The following is a 22,480-nucleotide window of genomic DNA, read 5'->3' as shown; positions in this document are numbered from 1 at the left end:
AGTATAATGGAAATCCGCATATCATTTGCTCTAAAGACTTTTCTAAGATTTTTAAAGAAAAAATAGTGTATTTTGTTTGTTATTATTGCCCTTGTACATTGTATTGATATATGCAACGTGGAGGACATTGGTAAATCTGTTCTTTTATATTAATCTAACTTTATACTTTTACATATTATGATGTTACCCGTCTGGTAGGTTCACCCTTTCTAAGAGTGTTTCCAATGGGATTTATTTAGGTTAATACTATGCACATTAATACAGTTGTACGTTTAAATTTTATAAAATATCAATACATGTACAGTAACACAATAAACCGAGAATTTCCTACTTTCACTTGATAGACTGGTATAGGTCATGTAGATAAGTTTGGTTCTTATTCATCACTCAGGGTTGTATATTTTGTATGTAGTACCATAGCATAAATAGATGTATTTAAACACATCCAAGAGAGTATCAAAGATACAACTTTTCAAGCCAAGATCTTTCAAAGCGGCATTTTGAATTGAAATGTATAAAGTCATTGGCTGCCTTAGAAGGCCTCTACGTCACACACTTAAAACCAAAGTTAAAGTTTCTGGTAAGCATTGTTTTGTCAACCGATGAAAACAACTTTTCAATTTATACTATTATGATTTTTAAATTACAATATTTACAATAACTTTTTTTTTATATTTTGAGATCGCCCCCGTCATTTTTAACAACTGTCTCACTATTACTCCAATCGGCAATCCTCGGGTGACTCCGCTATTCTCCTTCTATTCCCCATAGATGAGGCACGGAATCGTCCGAGTTGTGACGAAAGACTCTGACTCGTATTTGGGCTCGGTCGGAGTCATATATACTTATAGTAAATCTCAACAAAGATCTTCAGATCCGAGAGTAGTTTTCATTGTTCCATTATTCTGTTGGACCTTGACTTGTTTCGACAGATTTGCTGATTAGGATATTGTGATTATATCTGAAGTTATTTTTATATTCATTAAATTCTTTACGCTGCGCGATATAGAGCAAGTGGCAATTTAATAGACATAAGGCTTGCTTAAAAACTTTATTTTTCTATGTTTATCATTCAACGGATAACATGTTTTGCTTCTTCTACCCTTTACCATATTTGAAATCGCCTGCTGACATTCAGATTTTGTGTGTGTTGTTGTATCATTAACCATGGAAGTATTATATTGACGCAAAGTAAAAACGCACATATTATATATGAACCTTTCAAAGGGGAACCAAGATACTGATTACAAAAGTCAAAAGGAACTTATCAACAAGTCACAAAGTTCCTCTTTGGCAAATTAGTCAAAACCAGAACTAAACTAATCCAACAGTTCCAACGGAACTTATCAACCAGTTACATAGTTCCATTTGGAGAATTGATGCAAAGTAAAATAACGGAATAAGTTCTAATTTATTGTTATACATTAATCTGAAATTGATATTTTTAAAAGTACCCACATGAGAAGGGTATTCTTCCTCTCTTGAGGGTACTATGAATACTAAATTTGCATGATAATGGATCATAATGCAACTTATTCCGTTTTATGTGAGCTATGAAATACAACTTAAATTTTGCTAACTAGTTGTTCTGTTCAGCCAGAACTGTTCAACTAGCTACATTGTTCCGGGACTTTCCAACTAGCTACTTTTTTCCGGAACTTATCGAGTTCACTCGGAATAAAACAACTAGTTGGAAAGTTCCAACGGAACGAAATAACTAGTTGCAAAGTTCCGCCGGAACAAAGTAACTGACGGAACATAGTGGCTGTTACATAAGTTTGTGTATGAAATTGTCGGGTTTTATTGTCTGTTGGTATGAGTAATTCTGGTACAGCGACAATATGGTGAACAATTTTATAATTGTCCAGATTTAAGTCGGCGTTGTTGTAAGGTAGGCCAACTTTGAGTATTGAGCATGTCTATAACGCTACTGGTGTTGTGATAACGATAACAGGCATACCAAGCAGCCCGACGTTGAACCATCTCAAGATTTGATGTTTTTGTATATAATGCTGTCGTCTGCGAACAGTCTGAGTTTACTGGATTTCAAATATTCTGGTACGTCGTTAATATATACCAGAAATAGAACTGGACCCAGAACTGTTCCCTGTGGGACACCAGAAGTAACTTGAGCAACGTTTGATGACTCTCCATCCAGGAGAGTACTAAAACAATCAAGCATTTTATGACTCTCTATCCAGGACAACTGTTTGTGTGCGGTTTGATAAAAAGGCAGTGATCCAGTTAAGTGTTTCATTTTGTATATCATAGAAATGTAGTTTATATAAGAGTCTTTGATGTGGGACTTTGTCAAAGGCTTTGGCTAAGTCCATAATTACAAGGTCTGTTTGGGTGTTATTGTCTGAATTTGAAGCTAGTTTTTGTATAAAAGATAGAAGTTGTGTTTCAAATGATCTAAGGTGTCTGAAGCCGTGCTGGAGGTCGTAAAATAGTTTTTTTTCTAGGTTGTTAATTAGGTGTTTAGTTATGATATGTTCCATTAGTTTGCAACTGATACAAGTCAGGGATATTGGTCTGTAGTTGACTGCGTTGTATTTTTCCCCTTTTTTGTATGCTGGTGCGACACTTGCATGTTGTCCAGTCGGATGATATACAGCCAGTTGTAAGTGATTTCTGGAAAGTAATGGTGAGGATTGGTGCCGTAATGTTTTGATTGTTTTAGTACTCTGCCGCTGATGTTGTCTGGGCCAGTGGCTTTGTGCGGATTGATGTTGTGTAAAAGTTTTTGTATGCCAGGTGTGGTAATTGTGAGTGATGGTATGACTGGATGGGGACTTGGCCCTTTATCAGGCATATCATTTGCTGTTTCGGTGGTAAGACTGATTGGAACTGCTCATTTAAAATGTTGGCTTTTTGTTTTGTATTAGTTGTTAACTGGCCCTCTTTTGTAGGGGAGCAACTCCACTATTGTCAGTTATTATTGATTTAATATAAGAAAAGATTTTTTTTTTGTTTTGATTGGTTGCTGTAACTAAGGTCTGGGTCATTTGTTGGAAGGTCAAGGATAATTTTTTCTATGTATGTACAATAAGCACGTATCTGTTCTTGACATATTTATATAATATAAAAACTTTTAAAATCGGTTTTGGAAAGGGTCTGATCAAATCAAGCAAGGTTACTTTTGATTACTTGTAATGAAACACTTCTACATGAATATGCACTATAAATGTCAATTGTAAGAACACTGACGGGAAGGAAATCGGGGATCACCTTAGCTTTCCACCTGCCTTTTTTTTAAAGACCAAATTTATTTGATATTATCTGACATTGAAAATATGAGTGCACGATAAAAAAAAAAAGTAAGTTTTTTTTTCAAAGAAATATTGTATCAAAGACTTTATTTTGAAAGGCAATATATATCTCTGATTATATCATTATGCATGCACCCAGAATAAAAGAAAAATCTTACTGATAATCCAGTTATACTTTATCATAGGGAAACCTGGGACTAATGTATCGGTACTAACAGGGACACTCTGGGACTAATGTATCGGTTCTAAAAGGAACACCTGAGCTATTAGTTCGTTCCAAAATCAGACTATGTCAGTGAGACAGAGACCGTGATATTATAGTGTTATTAACTTGCTGTTTCTGTATTGGCACTGGTATAGATTCAAGGTTTGCTGTATTGGCCTCGCCACCCGTAGGATCGAGGGCCAATACAGCTGACCTAGAATCTATACAAGTGCCAATACAGAAACAGCCAGTTCATAACACTTTTATTAAATAATCCAACTTTTTCAATACAGACTTGATCAGACTTGTTCTAAATGCTGTATTACATACATCAAATGTGAATATAGGGGCAATATTTCCAATACGGACTGGCAATGATGTGAATATAGGGTCAATATTTCCAATACGGACTGGCAATGAATCCTGAATTACATGCAAAATCTATGTTTACATGTACTTCAGGATTCATGGCCAGTCTGTATTGGAAATATTGGACCGGGCCGAAAAGCTATATACTAGATCACGTGATTTATATGACCAGGACGACGTCACCAGTATGACACATGCCGTTTTGGTAGTATTAGAGCTGTTTGATTGTATTATTTAATAAAACACTGTATTTATGTCTCTGATAGAGGTGAGTTATACTGCTTTGCATTTATAAATATTTGGTAGGTAAATAGATATATCAAGTATCAAGCGTCAGAGTACCAAGATTAAAGCATTCAATTGACATTGATTTTAAAAATTCTACTTTTTGTTTCGTTTTTTACCTAAAATCAGAAATGGCATTAGCTTGTCAAAAAGACAGTTATCTGAGAAAAGTAATGTGCGAGGGAGTAAACTGGTTTATATTCATGATCTTTTACAGAAAATTTATTTCATTTTCAGCTCACCCTCGTACATGTATATTATATACAAAAATCTATAAAATGTACAAATAAAAAATAATGTGCTGCAGAAAGTCTGACAGTCAAGGGCCTAACTTAAATAAGTTATTAGAGAAAAATAACTAATGTTGTTATTGTGAGCTAAAATATAAAAAAACTGTGATAACATATGTATGTTACATGTTTCAAAGGGAAAAATATTATATACAACCTTTATTTTGTGCTAAATTTTTCTCAAGTTCTATTAATATTATAATTTTCTTTGTCTTGTGTATACTAATCTTTGCAAAGATATAACAGCTCATAGTTTACCAATCATGCATAGTACACATATGTTATTACAGAAAATATATTCCTGCAATAACCAAAGCCAAGGGTGTTATTACAGCTTCTCTATATCTCTTTAAAGGCTTTGCACTGACTTGCATAACAATGTATTTCAATTCATTATAAGAAATGATGATCAGAGCTTGTAATGAGGCACTGCAAAAGATAGTATCTAGAAATTTTTTTCAATATTTTATTCCACATTTTTGTTGAGCCTGTCACTAAAAGCAAAGGTAGGCGAGACACTGGGTTCCTCTGAACTCTTACAAATTTTTCTACTTTCCAGACAATACCAGGGTTTAAGTGGATGGATCTCTCTAAGATTGTACTACAAGTTTCCATAGCACAAAGGGGAGGCTGAGATTGAGTTTTGGAGTGATATAATATATAACTCCAAAAAGGGGGGGGGGGCAAAAAGATTGTGGGGAATTATTTTTTCCAATTCTATTGGGGGTGGGGGGAGAGGTTCATATTTTCTTCTATTTTTTGAAGTTTTTAATTTTTTTTAAAGTTTCAAGACGAAATCTTTAATTGCACAGTATTATGCAGTAGATTTTTAAGATCTTTGATCTCATTTATGTTGTGATAGAAACCTATATTATATCAAAAACTTGATCACAATCTAAATTCAGACAGTATCAAATTCAAGCTTGAATATTGTGTCCAAAATTGTCCCAACTTTTCATGGTTTATTGATGTTTTTGTTGATACTGAGTATTCAATTGTATAATGAAATTGAGAATGGAAATGGGGAATGTGCCAAAGAGACAACAACCCGACCATAGAGCAGACAACAGCAGAAGGTTACCAACAGGTCTTCAATGCAACGAAGAAATTCTCGCACCTGGAGGCGTCCTTCAGGTGGCCCCTAAACAAATATATACTAGTTCAGTGATAATGAACACCATACTAAACTCCAAATTGTACACAAGAAACTAAAAGTTGTTTCAGGTCTGTTGAAATTTGTTTTAATTTGTTTTAAGGATGTATTCTTCTGACTTTTCAGTCTCGTTCAGTCTCGTTGAAATCTCGTTCTTGAGTTATTTCCAAAACATGTGATACAAGTGGAAAATATCAATGAATTTTAAAAATATTATAATCAAACATAACTCTAGGAAAAAAATTGTGTATTTACATGGAACGGTTTTTGAGTAATCCAGTTTTCAAATTTTACGACCAATCAAGTCAGTTTTTTTAGCCAAAATTTTGAGAAAATGGGTGAGGGATACAAAAAATGATTTTGAAAATAAATAACTCAGCCTTGATAATCACAAAAATAAATGGTTTGTTCTGTGGTAGTTTGAAAATAAATTACCTGACTTGCACATGTTGCAATGTATTGAAAATAAATAACTCAGCAGGTCTAATCGAAAGTATGAGATGGCACCAGATTCTTCATAAATTCATATTTTCCCCCCCCCAAAAAATCTGGAAACACTTCCCAACTTTTTTAATAATTAAAGTATAGATATTATTTAAATAAATGTCTGAAAATTGGTTTCATTTAACTTGAGGTGTACTGTCTCAGGAAACCTTGCCTCACTTTTATTTTTAACAGGGCCGTAACTACATTGAGGCAAATGACTCATGTAGGAAAAGACCAAACGCTTGTCTCCATATCAAATTGTGTTCACGGCAAGTGCCTTGCAGGAAGCAAGTTCTGTTTTCCCTCAGACGTAGGCCGGATTTTTCGGGATCAATGTTTCTTCATTATTTGTCTTTTGTTCATTGATTGCCCTTCTGTATTCTGTTAGTGTTGCATTCCTTTTGTAATCTAGTAATTTTGTTATGAACTTGATCATGAGTTAAAAAAAACCAGCAGCCACAGACTTAACTATGTGAAATCCATTTTTGTCGAGCTTTCGACTTTAGTCGAAAAAGCGAGACTAAGCGATCCTACATTCCGTCGTCGTCGGCGGCGGCGTCCACAAATATTCACTCTGTGGTTAAAGTTTTTGAAATTTTAATAACTTTCTTAAACTATACTGAATTTCTACCAAACTTGGACAGAAGCTTGTTTATGATCATAAGAAAGTATCCAGAAATAAATTTTGTAAAAATAAAATTCCATTTTTTCCGTATTTTACTTATAAATGGACTTAGTTTTTCTGCGAGGAAACATTACATTCACTCTGTGGTTAAAGTTTTTAAAATTTTAATAACTTTCATAAACTATCCTTGATATGTACCAAACTAGGACAGAAGCTTGTTTATGATCATAAGATGGTATCAAGAAGAAAATGTTGTGAAAATAAATTTCCACTTTTCCGTATTTTACTTATAAATGGACTTAGTTTTTTCTGCGAGGAAACATTACATTCACTCTGTGGTTAAAGTTTTTAAAATTTTAATAACTTTCATAAACTATCCTTGATTTGTACCATTTTAAAATTTTATAATGTTCTTTAACTATCCTGGATTTCTACCAAACTTAGACAAAAGCTTATTTCTGATCATAAGATATTATTCAGAAGTAAATTTTGTAAAAAAAAAAATCACTTTTTCCGTATTTTACTTATAAATGGACTTAGTTTTTCTTCCAGTTAACATTACATACAGTCTGCAGTTAAAGTTTATAAAACATTTATTAGATTCATAAACTATCCTGGATTTTTTTACCAAACTTGGAAGCTTCTTTCAATCAAAAGACAGTATTGTGAGGGAAATTTTTATTGATGTTTTTCCTCATTTTTGTTGTGTCTGCGATTAACAGAAAAAGTAGGCGAGACACCGGGTTCCGTGGAACCCTTACGAATTTTTGCTTTATCATGCACATTGGTCTTTTGATGTTGTCCCTAGAAACTTAAGTTAAAATTATTAAAACAAAACTTGCATTTTCAGATTAAGAAAGGGCCTGGGAAACACCTATTAAAAGAGCATCATTTTTTGCATCATTTTTTCTATAGCTTCTTGGGCCATCAGTGGCTCCAAAACCCTTCAAAAAAATGTTTGCCTCCCTCCGCTCGGCAAAATATGTTTGCTTATAAATACTTTTAAAGAATCTAGTTACAACCAAACTTTAATACTAAAACAGGTATGCAATACATGTACATGCAGTTGGGAATGTATAAGATTAATTTTTGCAGAGGATGATGAATAATTCTGATTAAATGGTACACAATGACTTGACTATACATGCATTATTTATATAAACAAATCATTTAAAAAATTTATGTTTTCGAATATCATAAATATAGTTTGAAAATGAATAATCAGTCCCTTGCTTTAATGAAAATGAAAAATCTTGCTTCAATAGTGCAGAAAATGAATAATCTGTCCTCTTAGTTTACAAAAATAAATAACCAATCAAAAACAAATCCTCCTGCCCCTCCTCAGAATATCAAATGGTCGTCCCCTTATATTAACAACTACCTATAGTTTTTTTAAGTAAAATTTATTCAGATTGGTCCACTTCATCTTTATACAGTCAAGGGTCTAACTTAAATAAGTTATTAGAGAAAAATAACATGCATGTCGTTATTGTGGACTAAAATATCAAAATACTGTAATAACATATGTATGTTACATGTTTCAAAGGGACAATATACAAACTTTATTTTGTTAAATTTTTCACTAGTTCTATTGATATTATAATTTTCTTTATTTATAGTAAACTTTGCAAATATACACATGGAAAAAAGTATTGCAACACCAAATTGAAATTGAAATTAAAAAAACACTCTTTATTTTTTTGTGATATAATTTGGTAAAATAGAACTAGTTTATAAACATTATTTAAGTATCACCTGAGTTTAATCAATAAATATATCGACTCGATAAGTTTTTATCTGCACATGCAGCTACTGTACCCGTAAACAGCAAAACAGAGGTTTTTACCTTCATTGTTTTCAACACTTTAAATAACCAAGTTTTTAAAGTTATGTGATTGACACCTTGTAATGGGTCCTTGACAACTCTTAACTGCAGCAAGATGGCAGATTATCAGCATAAGAGAAGCAGGGATGTCGCTGTAACAACTGCACGTATTGTTGGTCATCACCATTCCACTATAGGTCGTTTTGAGAATAAAAATCAGGCAATAAACGCTGTTAAAGACCTTCCGAGATAATGAAGACCCCCCTATACCATTTGCTAGAGAAAATCAAGCATAATGAAGGTTGGTCAGAAGGAAACCCATTGCATACAAGACAATCCTAAAAAGAGAGTGGTGACCATACAGGAGCCTTTTAACAAGAACTGTTCGAGATCAACTCATCGCTACTGGTTATCGTGCGATAAGACCATTTCGGAGACCTTTGCTAACGAACAGACACTGTTTTCCGTATCTAATGTAGTGCAGAGCTCGCCAAAGTTGGAAATTAGCATCGTGGAGGAAGATCCAATGTTCAAATGGAATTTGGTTCATCTTCCTTGGCCCGATCGTAGCCCGACTTTGAACCATATCGAGCATATATGGGACACTATTGGGCGGAAAGTGCGCAAAAGGACACCCCAGTTCAAACACATCATGAAATAAACAATGCCCTTCATCAGAAATGGTTGCTGCTACCTTAGCAACAAATTAGTCGATTTATGGCAGGAATCAGAAGACGTTAAGATGCGGTTATCCGTTTGAATGGAGGCTGCGCACAAAGTACTAATTCTTTGGCATATAACGATTAACCATGATGTGAACAGTCATCTGAAGATTAATTTTGAAATGTCTGACATTGTAAAGTTCAACTACAGTAAAAGTTGTAAAATGTATTTTTTTGTACAAAAAACACTTCATTTTGTTATTAAAATTGTGGTTATATAAATCTTTTTTTTTTTCAAACATTTTTTGTTCGTTTCAATGCCAATGTTATCATAAACTATGTTTCAATAATATTATACACATATTTTTATGATATTTCATCCAAAAAAAGAGGCTGATTTTTCAAGTTTTAACAAATCAAGGTGTTGCAATACTTTTTTCAATGTGTATATATAGCAGTTCATAGTTTACCAATAATGCATAGTACACCTATGTTATTACAGAAAATACATTCCTGCAATAACCAAAGGGTGTTATTACAGCTTCTCTAAATCTCTTAAAAGACTTTGCTCAGACATATATCACAATGTATTTCAATTCATTGTAAGAAATGATGATCAGAACTTGTAATGAGGCACTGCGCAAGATTCCAAGTAATTCCCAAGTGTCTCATTTACTCTCATATAATAAGTTGCATGCCTGTAATAACTTAAGCCTTGTTATTACAGCTTAATTTTCCATTAAAGGCCTTGTCTCATTGATTTACTATGGTTGATCAAAATTGTATTAATGGAATTAGAAAATTAGTTATCAAGGTAATATATTAAGCCACTGCTCAAAGTTTCAAGTATTCCCAAGTGCCCACAAAAGATAAGATATTTATGATATATTTAACTGATAACAAACATATGTTACTACAGATTAAGGAAAAAAGAGTAGACAACTCATGAAAGTGTCTGTAATAACACATGGATGTTATTTTTCTCCAATAACTTATTTAAGTTAGACCCTTGACTGTTATAGAAAGTATGAAAAAAAGTTTAATTGAGGACCTGTGATTTTTTTTCGCAATAATAGCCCAAAAATAGGTAAAAATCGATGAAAAATGGTAAAATCATCAAAATTGGGCATTTTCAAAGGGCCGTAGCAAAAAAAGAAGTGCACTACCTTATGATTTTTTCTTCAATTATTTTGTTACAGTCTTATAAACCCAAAAATCAGGTTAAGAAAAAAAGTTGAATTCTAGAAATTTTTGGCTCCTCAGAGGAGTACATCCTTAATGAACTTTGATTAACTGGAACTGTTAAATCATAAAGAAAAACGAAAGTTAAATAGTATATAAATGTATAAATGAAAATCAGTCTCCCATGTTTTCTTTATTCAATATATATAAAACATTGTAAAATAATTATACAGTATACATGAATATCATGATATATATCTTTTTTTGTTTAGTTTACAACAAAAGTAAAAAGCTGTGAGCCATCTGAAGTTTCAATTCTTAACCAGAAAAATAAAAAAGAAAAGATAAAAGGCTATGAGGTTGTTTTGGAAGATACCATTCTGTTTCCTGAAGGAGGAGGGCAGGTAAGTATTTATTCTCATGAAGTGGTAACAATATTTTGGGTTCACTTTTGGATGGCATCACATAATCTTTTTTTTTAAATAAAAAAGAAAGGATATGGGGTATCCATCCATGACGCAAAATCAGTTTGTGTACAGCAAAAAACCACAAACAGCAAAGGAACAGCACTTTTATTGCTGTTCTTCATCAAGACCACACTGCATTTAAGAAATGTTATTTATTACTCTTCTGCCAATCATGCTGAAATTAAGACTAACACTTAGTTATAGATAAAATGAAAAATGTATCAAGATACTTGCAGACTTTAACCTTACTACGACTAAACTAAAAGAAGTGTATAGTGATGAGTTAGCCACAAGTAATAGTTCTGAATAAGCACAAATCAAACTATCAATCATTAATCAATGTTAAAACACTATTAAACATTTTCCCAAAATTTAAATGAAATAAAGACAAGTTACATGCATGATTTAATGATCTAATTATTTTATTATTTTCAGCCAGATGACAGAGGAACTGTAAGTTTAAAGCAGAAAAAGAGGAATTACAAGTTAAATAATTATAAACATTATTTTATCATGTTTATTATACAATGTTTTACACTGGAATAACAGTTTGGAAAATCAAAGGCATTAAATTAAGAAATTCTGATATGATTGCTAATGAGACAACTATCCACCAGAGACCAAATGATGTAAGAAACATCCTTTGTCCTTATTTCTGTCTGTTTAACATTATACTTGTCAATTCTTGAATATTGTAAATGCAATTACATGTTCTCCTTTACTATTGAATGGATTCATTGAAACTTGACAAAAAAAAAGTTAACCAATTTGAACAATAGGCAGTCATGAAGTAAAAACTTTGATACTGGTAGCTCTTTAAATTATTTGTTTCAGATAAAGTTAAATCATGCACATAGCAATTGTATGCAATAAATTTTGTCATTTGCCTGAAAATGTCAAATAAAATCTTGCATTGTTAAAATATCATTCATGTTTTATCAACTTTCATTTGATATTTTTGAAAAAAGTTAGTTTGCTCTTTAAAAGTAAAACTATTTGTCAGAAGTTACTTATAACAAAGTATGTTAATAGAAGATAAATGCAATTTAGTCTACATTTATAAAAATATGGAGATGTTGTTTGATTGCCAATTAGACAACTATCCAACAGAGTTCAAATAGCAATTATAGATAATCCTACAGCCTTCAACAATGAGAAAATCATGTGAAATACATAAACCTATAAAAGGCCCAACTGGAAAATGTTTAACAATTAACACAAAGAAACTAACGAAAATAATTTATGAAAAGAAGAAACAATTCTTTTGACTTTGCTTAGTAAATTTTATCTCATGATTTAATTAGAATAGCCTCACCATTGAGTAGTACAAAGAGTTTCTATTGAATGCATCACATTTAACAGATTGAGAATGTTCATCTACTGTTTAGAACTGTTGTAAATCATTTGTAAAATAGATTGAAAAATTTAGGCCTTATTTATTACAAAGGTTATATATCTTGCCAGGATTCTATTTCTAACTACATGTATCTTAGGCCTTTGGCCAAGCTAAAACTTTTTTGAAATTATCTAACTTTAGATCAACAATATACCTGTGTTGAAGATAAGCAGAAGAGGTGTTGATGCCGTCCATTTTGTTTCCACAGAAATCCCTGCTGGCACAGATGTTAACTTAGAAGTTGATTGGTCTAGAAGATTTGATCATATGCAACAACATACTGGTAATTTAAAATCTCATTTAAAAAAAACCTTATGCATGCATTTGTTTATGAAAAACTTTCTTCATTTTTTTGCAGTTCTTGAAGTATACTCAAAAGTTAATTCAAATAAAGAAAATGGTCACGTTTTACTCATCTCAGTATTTATTTATGGTCCACAATAAAGGATAACTTGGTTATAATATTATACAATTTCTATGTCAAGATTTTGATATATGTGTGAACATTTATTTCAGGTCAACATCTGATAACTACAGTAGCAGAGAGTATGTTTGGATTTCCAACAACATCATGGTTTGTTCATTTAAAAGATAATCATGAGAAAGAAAAGTGATATGGTTTTAAAAAAAATAGTGAATATACCTTTATAATTTTTTTTTTTTTTACAACTGCAAACTGACCTGTTTTGATAAAGACTGACCCATAAATAATATTTGAAACTAGAGCATTGTTTTTTTTTCTTTTTTTTTTTTGCTTCTGTTTAAAAAGGTGGCCCGGCCCCCCTGTGCAAAGAAATACTGTTCTGTATAATTCTCTCTTCTCCTTCTACTCATCAACATTGACATTTTAAAAGACCCATTGACACTATAAAAATCAAGAATGGTTTTAAACATAAAATATCACTTTTAAATAAAGATATACAATAACTTTTAATCAACTCTTATATTGATCAGGAATTTAGGAGAGAAGGTATCATCAATAGAATTAGATACACCTAAAATAACAGAAGAGCAGATAACAGTTCTTGAAGATGCCGTCAATGAAAGGATAAGAGAAAGAATTCCAGTCACACCAGTATTATATCATGATAAAGATGACCCTAAGTTAGCTGAAGTAAGTTACTGTGTGTAAATGTTTACACCACAATCATGAAATCACACCAGTATTATATCATGATAAAGATGATCCTTCTTTAGCTGAAGTAAGTTACTGTGTGTAAATAGTTACACTGTAATCATGACAACACACCAGTATTATATCATGATACAGATGATCCTTCTTTAGCTGAAGTAAGTTACTGTCTGTAAATGGTTACACCACAATCATGACAATAACATATAGGTAATAAGTGAAAGCACCGACAGTTCGAAAATCTGAAGTGTAGGATAAATTAAACGTTTTGTCATGAATTGGACAGTCTTTTGTTATTTCTTTTTACTGTTAAAATTAGTTATGTTATAAATAATTTTTAATTTTAATTGATGTGTTATTGTTGACAATGGGAGATTCTTTCTGGTGTACTGGTCATCAGCTGATTGTGTGATTTTTTAATATAATAACTTGGGCCTCAAACTGGATTTAAAATAAAAAATAAATGCAATAAATGTGAGTTTTTCTGTCTTTCAAAGCAAAAGTAATGTCATTGCAGAATAAAGACAATAAGTGATAAGTGCCTTTAAATATCAGTTGTATTTGTACTTGGCTTGAACCAGGAGTAATAACTCACTGAAGCTTACTTTAAACCTGTTTCTCACCTTTGTACAGATACAGCTGGTATTTAAAGACCCTATAAACAGCTACATTGTATTGTCTATATATTTTGAAGCCAACTTATTTGCCGAATTTGGATTATTGGATGTACCCATTAATTATCTAAAATGCATGTTGTTGTTTTTTATCTATAAGATGTGGTAATATTGCCAATGAGACAACTCTCCCCCAGAGAATTAATGACATATAAGTAGTGTTGTCAAATCGTACACTTTTGCCTAACCGGTTATTCGGATAATTGTTCGACCGATTAACCGGTTAACCGGTATAGTTTAAATTGGGGTTTGAAAACTTTATCAATACTTGCCCTACACATAGATATAAGATGTGGTATGAGTGTCAAATTGACAACCTTTCATCCAAACCATAAATTTATGCTTTTAGAATTGAATATTGTCCTTTGGCATTATAAGCTTGTCTTTGAGGATTCTTGGCAAAGTTTGACTTTTAATAATCAAATACACCGTATCAACTATAGCGTCTGTAGCTACCAACTTCAGATTGAAAAATAAAAAAAAACGTCTTGATCTCGTAGAATTGAATATGTCTGAAATCTATTATTCTTTCCTTTTCTCTTGTTGTCTCCGAAAATAATGTAGAGTGTTTCAATTTGAAATGATAATTATAAAAAAGAAGATGTAGTATGATTGTCAATGAGACAATTCTCCACCAGAGACCAAAATGACATAGAAATTAACAACTAAAGGTCACCATACGACCTGTTTCTTTGCTGTGTTTGCTTGTTTCTTTAAGTATGTTACTCGTATCGCGTATACATTGAATACATTCACATTGGTTTGCATTTCACAATTTTTGAGTAAGCATTTTGTTTAAAGTAAGATTAAGCATTGCACAACGGAGGTTGCACATTTAGCTGTAGGTCTACACAAAATTAGATCAAAAACGAACTAATGAAGTAAATCTTAACATTTAATCGCATTACTGATTTAAAGTTACTGTTAAAAAAACATGTATACTAATTATGTTTCTTTAAGATTCTGCTCCGAACTGAGAGACAAGTTCTAATTAATTTTATGTTTTTAGGATTAACAATAGCAGTCAATATACTGGACAATTGATATTGATCTGTCTAATTAATTACCACGACAATAAAATATAATTATTTAATGATTTCAATACAAATTTATATCAAATCTACCAAAATTGAAAAAAAGTCTGGTTAACCGGTTAGAGATTTTAGTATTCGGTATTCGGTCGTTCGACCGGTTAACAGGCCCGTTAACCGGTTAACCGTTGACAACACTACATATAAGTTAACAATCAGAGGTCACTGTACAGCCTTTAAAAATTACCTACCTATATACAGTATTTCACATTTTTTAATAGATAATAACTTAAGGTGTTAAATTTTCATTGACATGTTGTGTATTGTCTGAAAAACTGAAATCAATATTTTCATCATATGAACTTAACTTGTATGCAAATTATAGGCTCGCTGTAGAGGCTTACCAGATGACCATGAAGGACCAGTGAGAGTATTATCCATAGAAGGTTTAGACAATACATTATGTTGTGGGACACATGTATCTAATCTAGCACATTTACAGGTAATTGTGGGACACATGTATCTAATCTAGCACATTTACAGGTAATTGTTGGACACATGTATCTAATCTAGCACACTTACAGGTAATTGTTGGACACATGTATCTAATCTAGCACATTTACAGGTAATTGTGGGACACATGTATCTAATCTAGCACATTTACAGGTAATTAGATAAAAGGTATGAAATATGCAATTGAAAACAATAAATGTTCATCAAAGTTGAAGTTAGAACCTATTTCTTTTTACATTCTAAATTTTCTCAAATTCAAGGGCACTTATATTTGTCTCCATGATACAGGTAGAACTTTCTTGCAAAAAATTTAAGCAGTTTAAACCAAATATGATAGAAATGCACTTGCATGATCTTGTATAAGAACTTACTCAGTGTAATTTGTAGTCAGGACTTAATTTAGTGTTAGATGCATGATTTTTATAAAGCATTTGCTTTATTGTCATCCTGTAAAGCCGTTTAGTTTATCATCAAAGAAGGTGCACATGTTTTTCATTCTACAGTTCTTTCAAGAACAAGAAAATTTATGTTTGATTTTTGTATTGCAAATGAAGTTAATTCAAAGCATTCGTCTTATGCAATCTATAAATGGAAATTAGATAGTCAACCCTTTTATTTAGAAGTTTTGATCCACTTGGCTTCAATTTCGAACTCAGAGATTCAAGAAATTCAGCACCTTTTATCAGCTAATCTTGATGTGTTTTATAACCAGTAAAAAGTGTATCAACATGATTAATTATTATTTTTTTAAGAATTAAATTCCGCTATTTTGATAGGGCTCTCTTGCTTGATTAATAATTTACGTATTTCAGCTTATCAAATTATTGGGACTTGAGAAGGGAAAAAAGAATAAGTCAAATTTATTATTTGTGGCTGGTGAAAGAGTCCGACAGTATCTAGGTCGCAGTTACCAAGTTGAAAAATCTCTAATGACCATCTTAAAGTAAGTGTTCTCAATAAATATCCAAATATTGTTAATGTATGTTTTATGTAAAGCTCAGGATAACATCAATGTTTTTTTTTTATTATTTTACATGCAATGGTTTTTGTTTTACACATGCTATTCGCTAAAAAATGTAGTGGCAGCTTTATATTTTAGAAATGAAATACAAATTGCCTATCTTCTTTCAAAACTCAAATCATTATCAATGCAGGTAGATTTAGTTAAATCAAGTGTTGAATGATTCACTACCAAAACGAGTACCATACCTAGTATATCAAAAAATAAAACTTCTAAAAACATTATTTGAGCATTTTAATCCTGATTTTGAGATTAAACAACCTGCATCCAATATGATTGCCAATGTAGAAAGGAACTAACTGAATGCCAGACTATATGTGTCTTCTCTGAAACACTGTGGCTATTACCTGAAGCATCAAAAAATTATATTGTTTCTATATTTTTCTGAAGAAAAACCTCCTTCCGAATCTGAAGACAATAGTTTTACATAACTGATAAACACTATTAGTCATTGCATGTCATAAATGCTTTTGAAATGAGTAATACAGACTTTAAGATGCCTTTAGCTCTTGATTGTTAACACATATATGCTACTATTAACGTTTTTTCTTTCTCCAGAGGACCGTTAGAAGAACAGGAAGATCTTGCAGACAAAGCAGTCAAAGCTTCTAAATCAGCACAAAAGGTAGAAAACTAAATAAATGACTGCATTCATCTAGTTTCAGTGATATATATACAGATATTTAACAAATTTATTATTTTCTGAACATTTCTACTTCATTCATACACAATAAGGAGATGTGGTATGAATAAGGATGAGACAATCATCCATCAGAGAATAAATAACATAGATGTTAGCAGCTATAGGTCAAGTATGCATAAAGATATGAGAAAGCTGGAAATAGTGAAAACATACATAGCATGAAAAACAAACAAGACAGTACAATGATAAGCGCTTGAAAATCTTCATTTGGCAATATGACTTTACTCTTACATTTGGCTGTTTATAGCAGGGCTTCCAAAAAACATTTGAGCCAGCCGGACATTTTATATCTGATCCCGATTTTAATACCTTAAGACTAAGTCACAAAAGGCAATTATGGTAATCAGATGGCCATTCCAATGATAATGACATTAGATTAAAAAACGATTTTAAACTTTACTTTGTTTTGGATGTTTGGATGTAAACGGTTAAATTGGCAGTGCATCATTCAAAGTGTGCACATCAGTGTGCTCATATCTGCCATAGACTCTTTATTTGTGCAAAATGACATGTCAAAAACTTCATTTTCGTTTTTAAAATCACGTTTTTCTAAAACCGGATGTTGACTTGACAATGGTAAAACATGGACCATAAACGGATACGTAAAATCCGTGTACGTTTGAAAGCATGACTGAGGGAAGAAGCTCTTTCCACGTTATTTCTTCAACAAAATGCTTGAAATGAACGTTTAGATACAGGTATCAATGATAATTTTAGCATTTTGAAGAAATAAAGGATGCATAATTAAATTTCCCACCTTTGCACATTGCACATGTGCACACGTGTTCTAGTTCATTCGACGTAGTTCTGACGATTTTTCATTTAAACCTTTTAAAAAATTTTATCAAATCATGTAGATAAACTAATTTCTTATAATTTTAATCTTTTGGACTAAATCAATGAACTACAAACCGCTGAAATGTAAGAAAATAATTGTGAATAGTCCGATCAATTTATACGATGTCCGGTACTGAACATAGTTTACCTGTCACCTGAACAGGTAGATATCACCTGTCCAACAACTAATTAGCCTTGATTAAAATTAGAAAGTATTGAAGGCTCCCGTATTGAAGTAGGGATTGTTTTGATAGTAATTAATCATCATGTCACTTTTATGACTGGAAATGTGTAGATGTTAAAGTCAAAAGGTTGGGTCAAAAAGATCGTGAATTATGTTAAAATGACCGAAAAAGCCTTGAAAACTAAAATGTATATGACAGTTTCATGCTTTGCCCAGCCGGACTTTTACCGGACATTAATGCAATGTCCGGAATATATGACGGTTTTGGAAGCCCTGGTTTATAGAACTAATTTCCCTCATTTTTTACCAATTTTAAGCTTTTATATTGTCAGACATCAATGACCTTAGTTTGTTTATGTTTTAGTTTGTTAAATATATATACTTCTGTCAACAACATGGAGACATTTTTTGAAATAGAACTTAGGAGTATTTAAAAGAAAGTACTTTTCTAAAATCTGAAAACAAATAACTAATATTTGTATAAAATCTGAAAACCAAAAGGCATACAAAGTCACAATGAAGCAGTATAGCACTCAAAATTGTTGGACAAGTAATGATGTTCCTTTTAAAAAGGTTTTATAAAAATCCCAAGAAGTGCTATTATATGCAACAGAAATTATTAAAGATCAATATAAAAAGTCTAACGGTTAAAAACTTTAAAAAACAAAGGCAGTCACTGTAAAGTATCCTTGCCCAGAAGATTCACATTTGTATTTTGTTGCATTACATAACTTTCTTAGTACAGATATCTCCTTACTGACTAGTGGAAAAATAAAGGATACAGAGCAAAAAAATATAAAAATGTTTATATATATCAGCAGTCTGCCATTAAAGAATATAATTAAATAGGACTCAAAAACATCTCTATATATGTCACCTGTACTCATAAAATAAATTCATATTTTTTTCAGGCAGTTTTATCATTGTTGAGAGACCTCGCTTTGCTGGAAGCTTATAAATTCAAAACCAATCCCGACAAAGAAACAGTATTAGTGCTTCATAGGTCAGAACTCTTCCTCTTTATTTATAGATTAGGATGGTATGACTGCCTTGTGTAAATTAAAGTAGAGTCTTCATATTAATTTATTTTCCCTGTGAAATTTTGATAATTTAAATCCAATGTATAATCAAACTAACACACTATGAAAGAACAATGTTCTTATGTTGTACTGTTATACCACTGTCCCAGGTTAGGGGAGGGTTGGGATCCCGCTAACATGTTTAACTCCGCCACATTATTTATGTATGTGCCTGTCCCAAGTCAGGAGCCTGTAATTCAGTGGTTGTCGTTTGTTTATGTGGTACATATTTGTTTTTCGTTCATTTTTTTTACGTAAATAAGGCCGTTAGTTTTCTCGTTTGAATTGTTTTACATTGTCTTATTGGGGCCTTTTATAGCTCACTATGCGGTATGGGCTTTGCTCATTGTTGAAGGCCGTACGGTGACCTATAGTTGTTAATGTCTGTGTCATTTTGGTCTTTTGTGGATAGTTGTCTCATTGGCAATCATACCACATCTTCTTTTTTATATTAAAAAAATACAATTCTTTTTAAAAAAGTTAAATTTATTTTCTTCTCAAATAACAAAAAATTGATAAATTCTTAGATTTGATGATATAATAATTATAAATTCTTTAACCCTTTCCTCAATAATGACTCCTTTTGATGCCACCCCCTTTACTCCATAATGACGCCTTTCGACGCCTGTGTAGTCCCTCAGTCGAAACATATTGCCTACGTAAAAACTTTATCAGACATAAAAAAAAATTGCATCTTATATCATGTATATAAAAAGGATATTCATGAGAATATCTAACTGGAATTTCATTGATGAAATATTTGTTTACGCAATGCAAAACCTGATGAATTTTTTTAAATGAAAAAATCCTATGCGAATCAATTATGTTAAAAAAAAAATTCCATGGAGGAAAGGGTTAAAGGCAAGACTATTCTGTTTGAAACGAATTAAAGACAAACGGCAATTTAGAATGTTTTAAAAATTAGTTGCACAAACACCATTAAATATTTGGGATATCCTGAGATCAATGAAAGGAATAATGTTATGATGAAAGATAAAGATGTTATTATAAGGAAATTCCATATTTGATATTTTAGAACAGCTAAGAAACATATTGATAATAAAAATTTGGACTTATTAGAGAGAATTGAGGACATTTTGTGAATGGGCTGTCAGATAATTTGTCAGATTTTGGGGAAACCATGATTTTAAGAAAAAATGATGATTAATTGGTTTGCTGAACATTTTTGTTGCTGAACATTTTTGTTGAAAATATTTGTTAATTTGGTGACTCTGGTTAAACGTAAATATTGCTTTCATAAACAAAACAAGTAAGTCAGTTCTTGTCTATTTTACTTTATTTTCTGCTAATCAGGACAATCAGATGTTTAATGATGAGATATTCACTCATAGAAAACTCAACATTATCTGTTAAGTGTGTGTATCATTTTATTTCTTGTGTTAAAAGAAGTCTAGGGATTAACAGATTTATATTTTAATTTTCAGAAAAGAAGGTGACAATGAGTTTATGAATAAAATAGTCAACGAAATAAATGATAAAGTGAGTATTAAACTTCAAGACTTTTACAGTTAAATATTTTGAATAAATATGAATGCTTATCCAAGAAATTAATGTTGTTACATCGTAAAAGCTAAGACTGCTTTAACGAATTTGATATCACTGGGAGCAAATTTTCTTTCATCTTTGCTGTTTTACAATTAATTATTACTTCATGTAAAAACTAAATAATGTATGATATTGATATATCTATTTTACCAATATATTCACCATATTACTTTTTCTATTTTTTTACTAGTCCGTAACATGTCTGTTAACAGTAGGAGATGAGAAAGGTGCTGGTTTATTTTTACTTTCTGGTGAAGATTCTGTAATACAAGAACTAGGACCAAAGTAAGTCAAATGAATATATATCTATAGGAATGATTACTAGGATCAAAATCAGTTAAAAAGGTTCAAGAGATATAAAGTGCAAACTGCATTCATAAAAAATAAATAAAGATTCATTGAATTTTCAAGGATTACTAAAATCTTTTGGTCCATCTCTTTTAAACGGAAAATTTTGGGATAAAGATATTTTAAGGATTTTAAATTCAAATATTAAAAGAATATGAGTAAAAATGGTTAATAAGTCTTAATTGTTCTAATAAAGATGCTTAAAATCAAAATAAGAACAAGACAAATAGTAATGTGTTTATTGTATTTGTATATTTATTTCAACTCATTCACATGTGAAATTAATTGTAAGATGCAACATAAGTGCTTGGTTTGTCTTTTTTGTAAACTAAATATGTAATGATTGTAAGGTTTGCATGTCTGTCTGTCAATGTTTATCTGACATTGGCCTCATTTCCAGGTTAAGATTGTTTCTTAGATATGCAATAGGTCAGCTATATTTAAAGCATATTTGATGTATGAAATGATTGTAAGGTGTACATGTATTTTAAGTTTGGTTGATCTGACCTTGAACTCATTTTCTTGCATCATGTTAAGTTTATGTGATAGTTGTAGTATAGCTTTATATCTAGGACTATCAACATGATATCAATGGTTAGTAAAGAAGGTAAGACATGTCTGTCAACATGTGCACTCTTGTTTATTCTTATTTGAAACTAGCAGGCCAGTTAAAAAAATAAACTAAACAGAAATGATATATGGAAGGTTCTTAACAATTAATTGGTATATGTCTCAAATAAATGCAATCCAAGCTGAAACCATATAATAAAATGAATAAAATCCCAAACATACATTTTTATTTTATTCATGAGAATTGTTCACAATACCGGTACATCTTTTTTTTCAGGGTAGCAGAATTGTTGGAAGGGAAAGGGTCATGTAGTAGAGGACCATATCAGGGAAAATGTAATAAACTGTCTCACAAAACTAAAGCAGAGAAACTTGTCCGAGAATATATAGCAGGAATTAAGAGTGAATTATAATGACAATTTATGGGTAGAAATCAAAATAATTATTAAAATTTAAAACTTTTAGACTCAGACTTGATTGCACAATAATCCCACTTTAATATTGTAATCTGTGAAATACAAATGATGGTCTTAAATTAAATAGATGGTGAAGTGTTTTGTGATAATTTTATTTTTTATAAAGTGATCTCTCCTACAACTGTTAAT

At 31.4% G+C, this 22,480-nt stretch overlaps 1 protein-coding gene across 1 annotated transcript; it reads left to right on the top strand.

Annotated features, from left to right (window-relative positions):
* Window positions 1-4,193: 4,193 nt before the first annotated feature.
* On the top strand, window positions 4,194-22,472 carry LOC143064496 (alanyl-tRNA editing protein Aarsd1-like). Its single transcript, XM_076237358.1, has 13 exons — window positions 4,194-4,301; window positions 10,627-10,758; window positions 11,257-11,274; window positions 12,359-12,500; window positions 12,734-12,791; window positions 13,172-13,331; window positions 15,440-15,556; window positions 16,380-16,510; window positions 17,147-17,213; window positions 19,224-19,315; window positions 20,837-20,891; window positions 21,148-21,242; window positions 22,153-22,472. Exons 1-13 carry the CDS (start codon window positions 4,263-4,265, stop codon window positions 22,286-22,288), a joined length of 1,242 nt encoding a protein of 413 aa, XP_076093473.1. The 5' UTR covers window positions 4,194-4,262; the 3' UTR covers window positions 22,289-22,472.
* The last annotated feature ends 8 nt before the right edge of the window (window positions 22,473-22,480 follow it).

Source organism: Mytilus galloprovincialis, chromosome 2 (assembly GCF_965363235.1).
Source record: "Mytilus galloprovincialis chromosome 2, xbMytGall1.hap1.1, whole genome shotgun sequence".
NCBI lineage: Eukaryota > Metazoa > Mollusca > Bivalvia > Mytilida > Mytilidae > Mytilus > Mytilus galloprovincialis.
This window is presented reverse-complemented; position numbering and strand designations above follow the sequence as displayed.

Coding starts and splice junctions, on each gene's coding strand:
- LOC143064496 (XM_076237358.1), top strand. CDS start 4,263: ATGGCATTAGCTTGTCAAAAAGACAGTTATCTGAGAAAA. Junction 15,557..16,379: donor CTAATCTAGCACATTTACAG/GTAATTGTGGGA, acceptor TACGTATTTCAG/CTTATCAAATTATTGGGACT. Junction 17,214..19,223: donor CTTCTAAATCAGCACAAAAG/GTAGAAAACTAA, acceptor TATTTTTTTCAG/GCAGTTTTATCATTGTTGAG.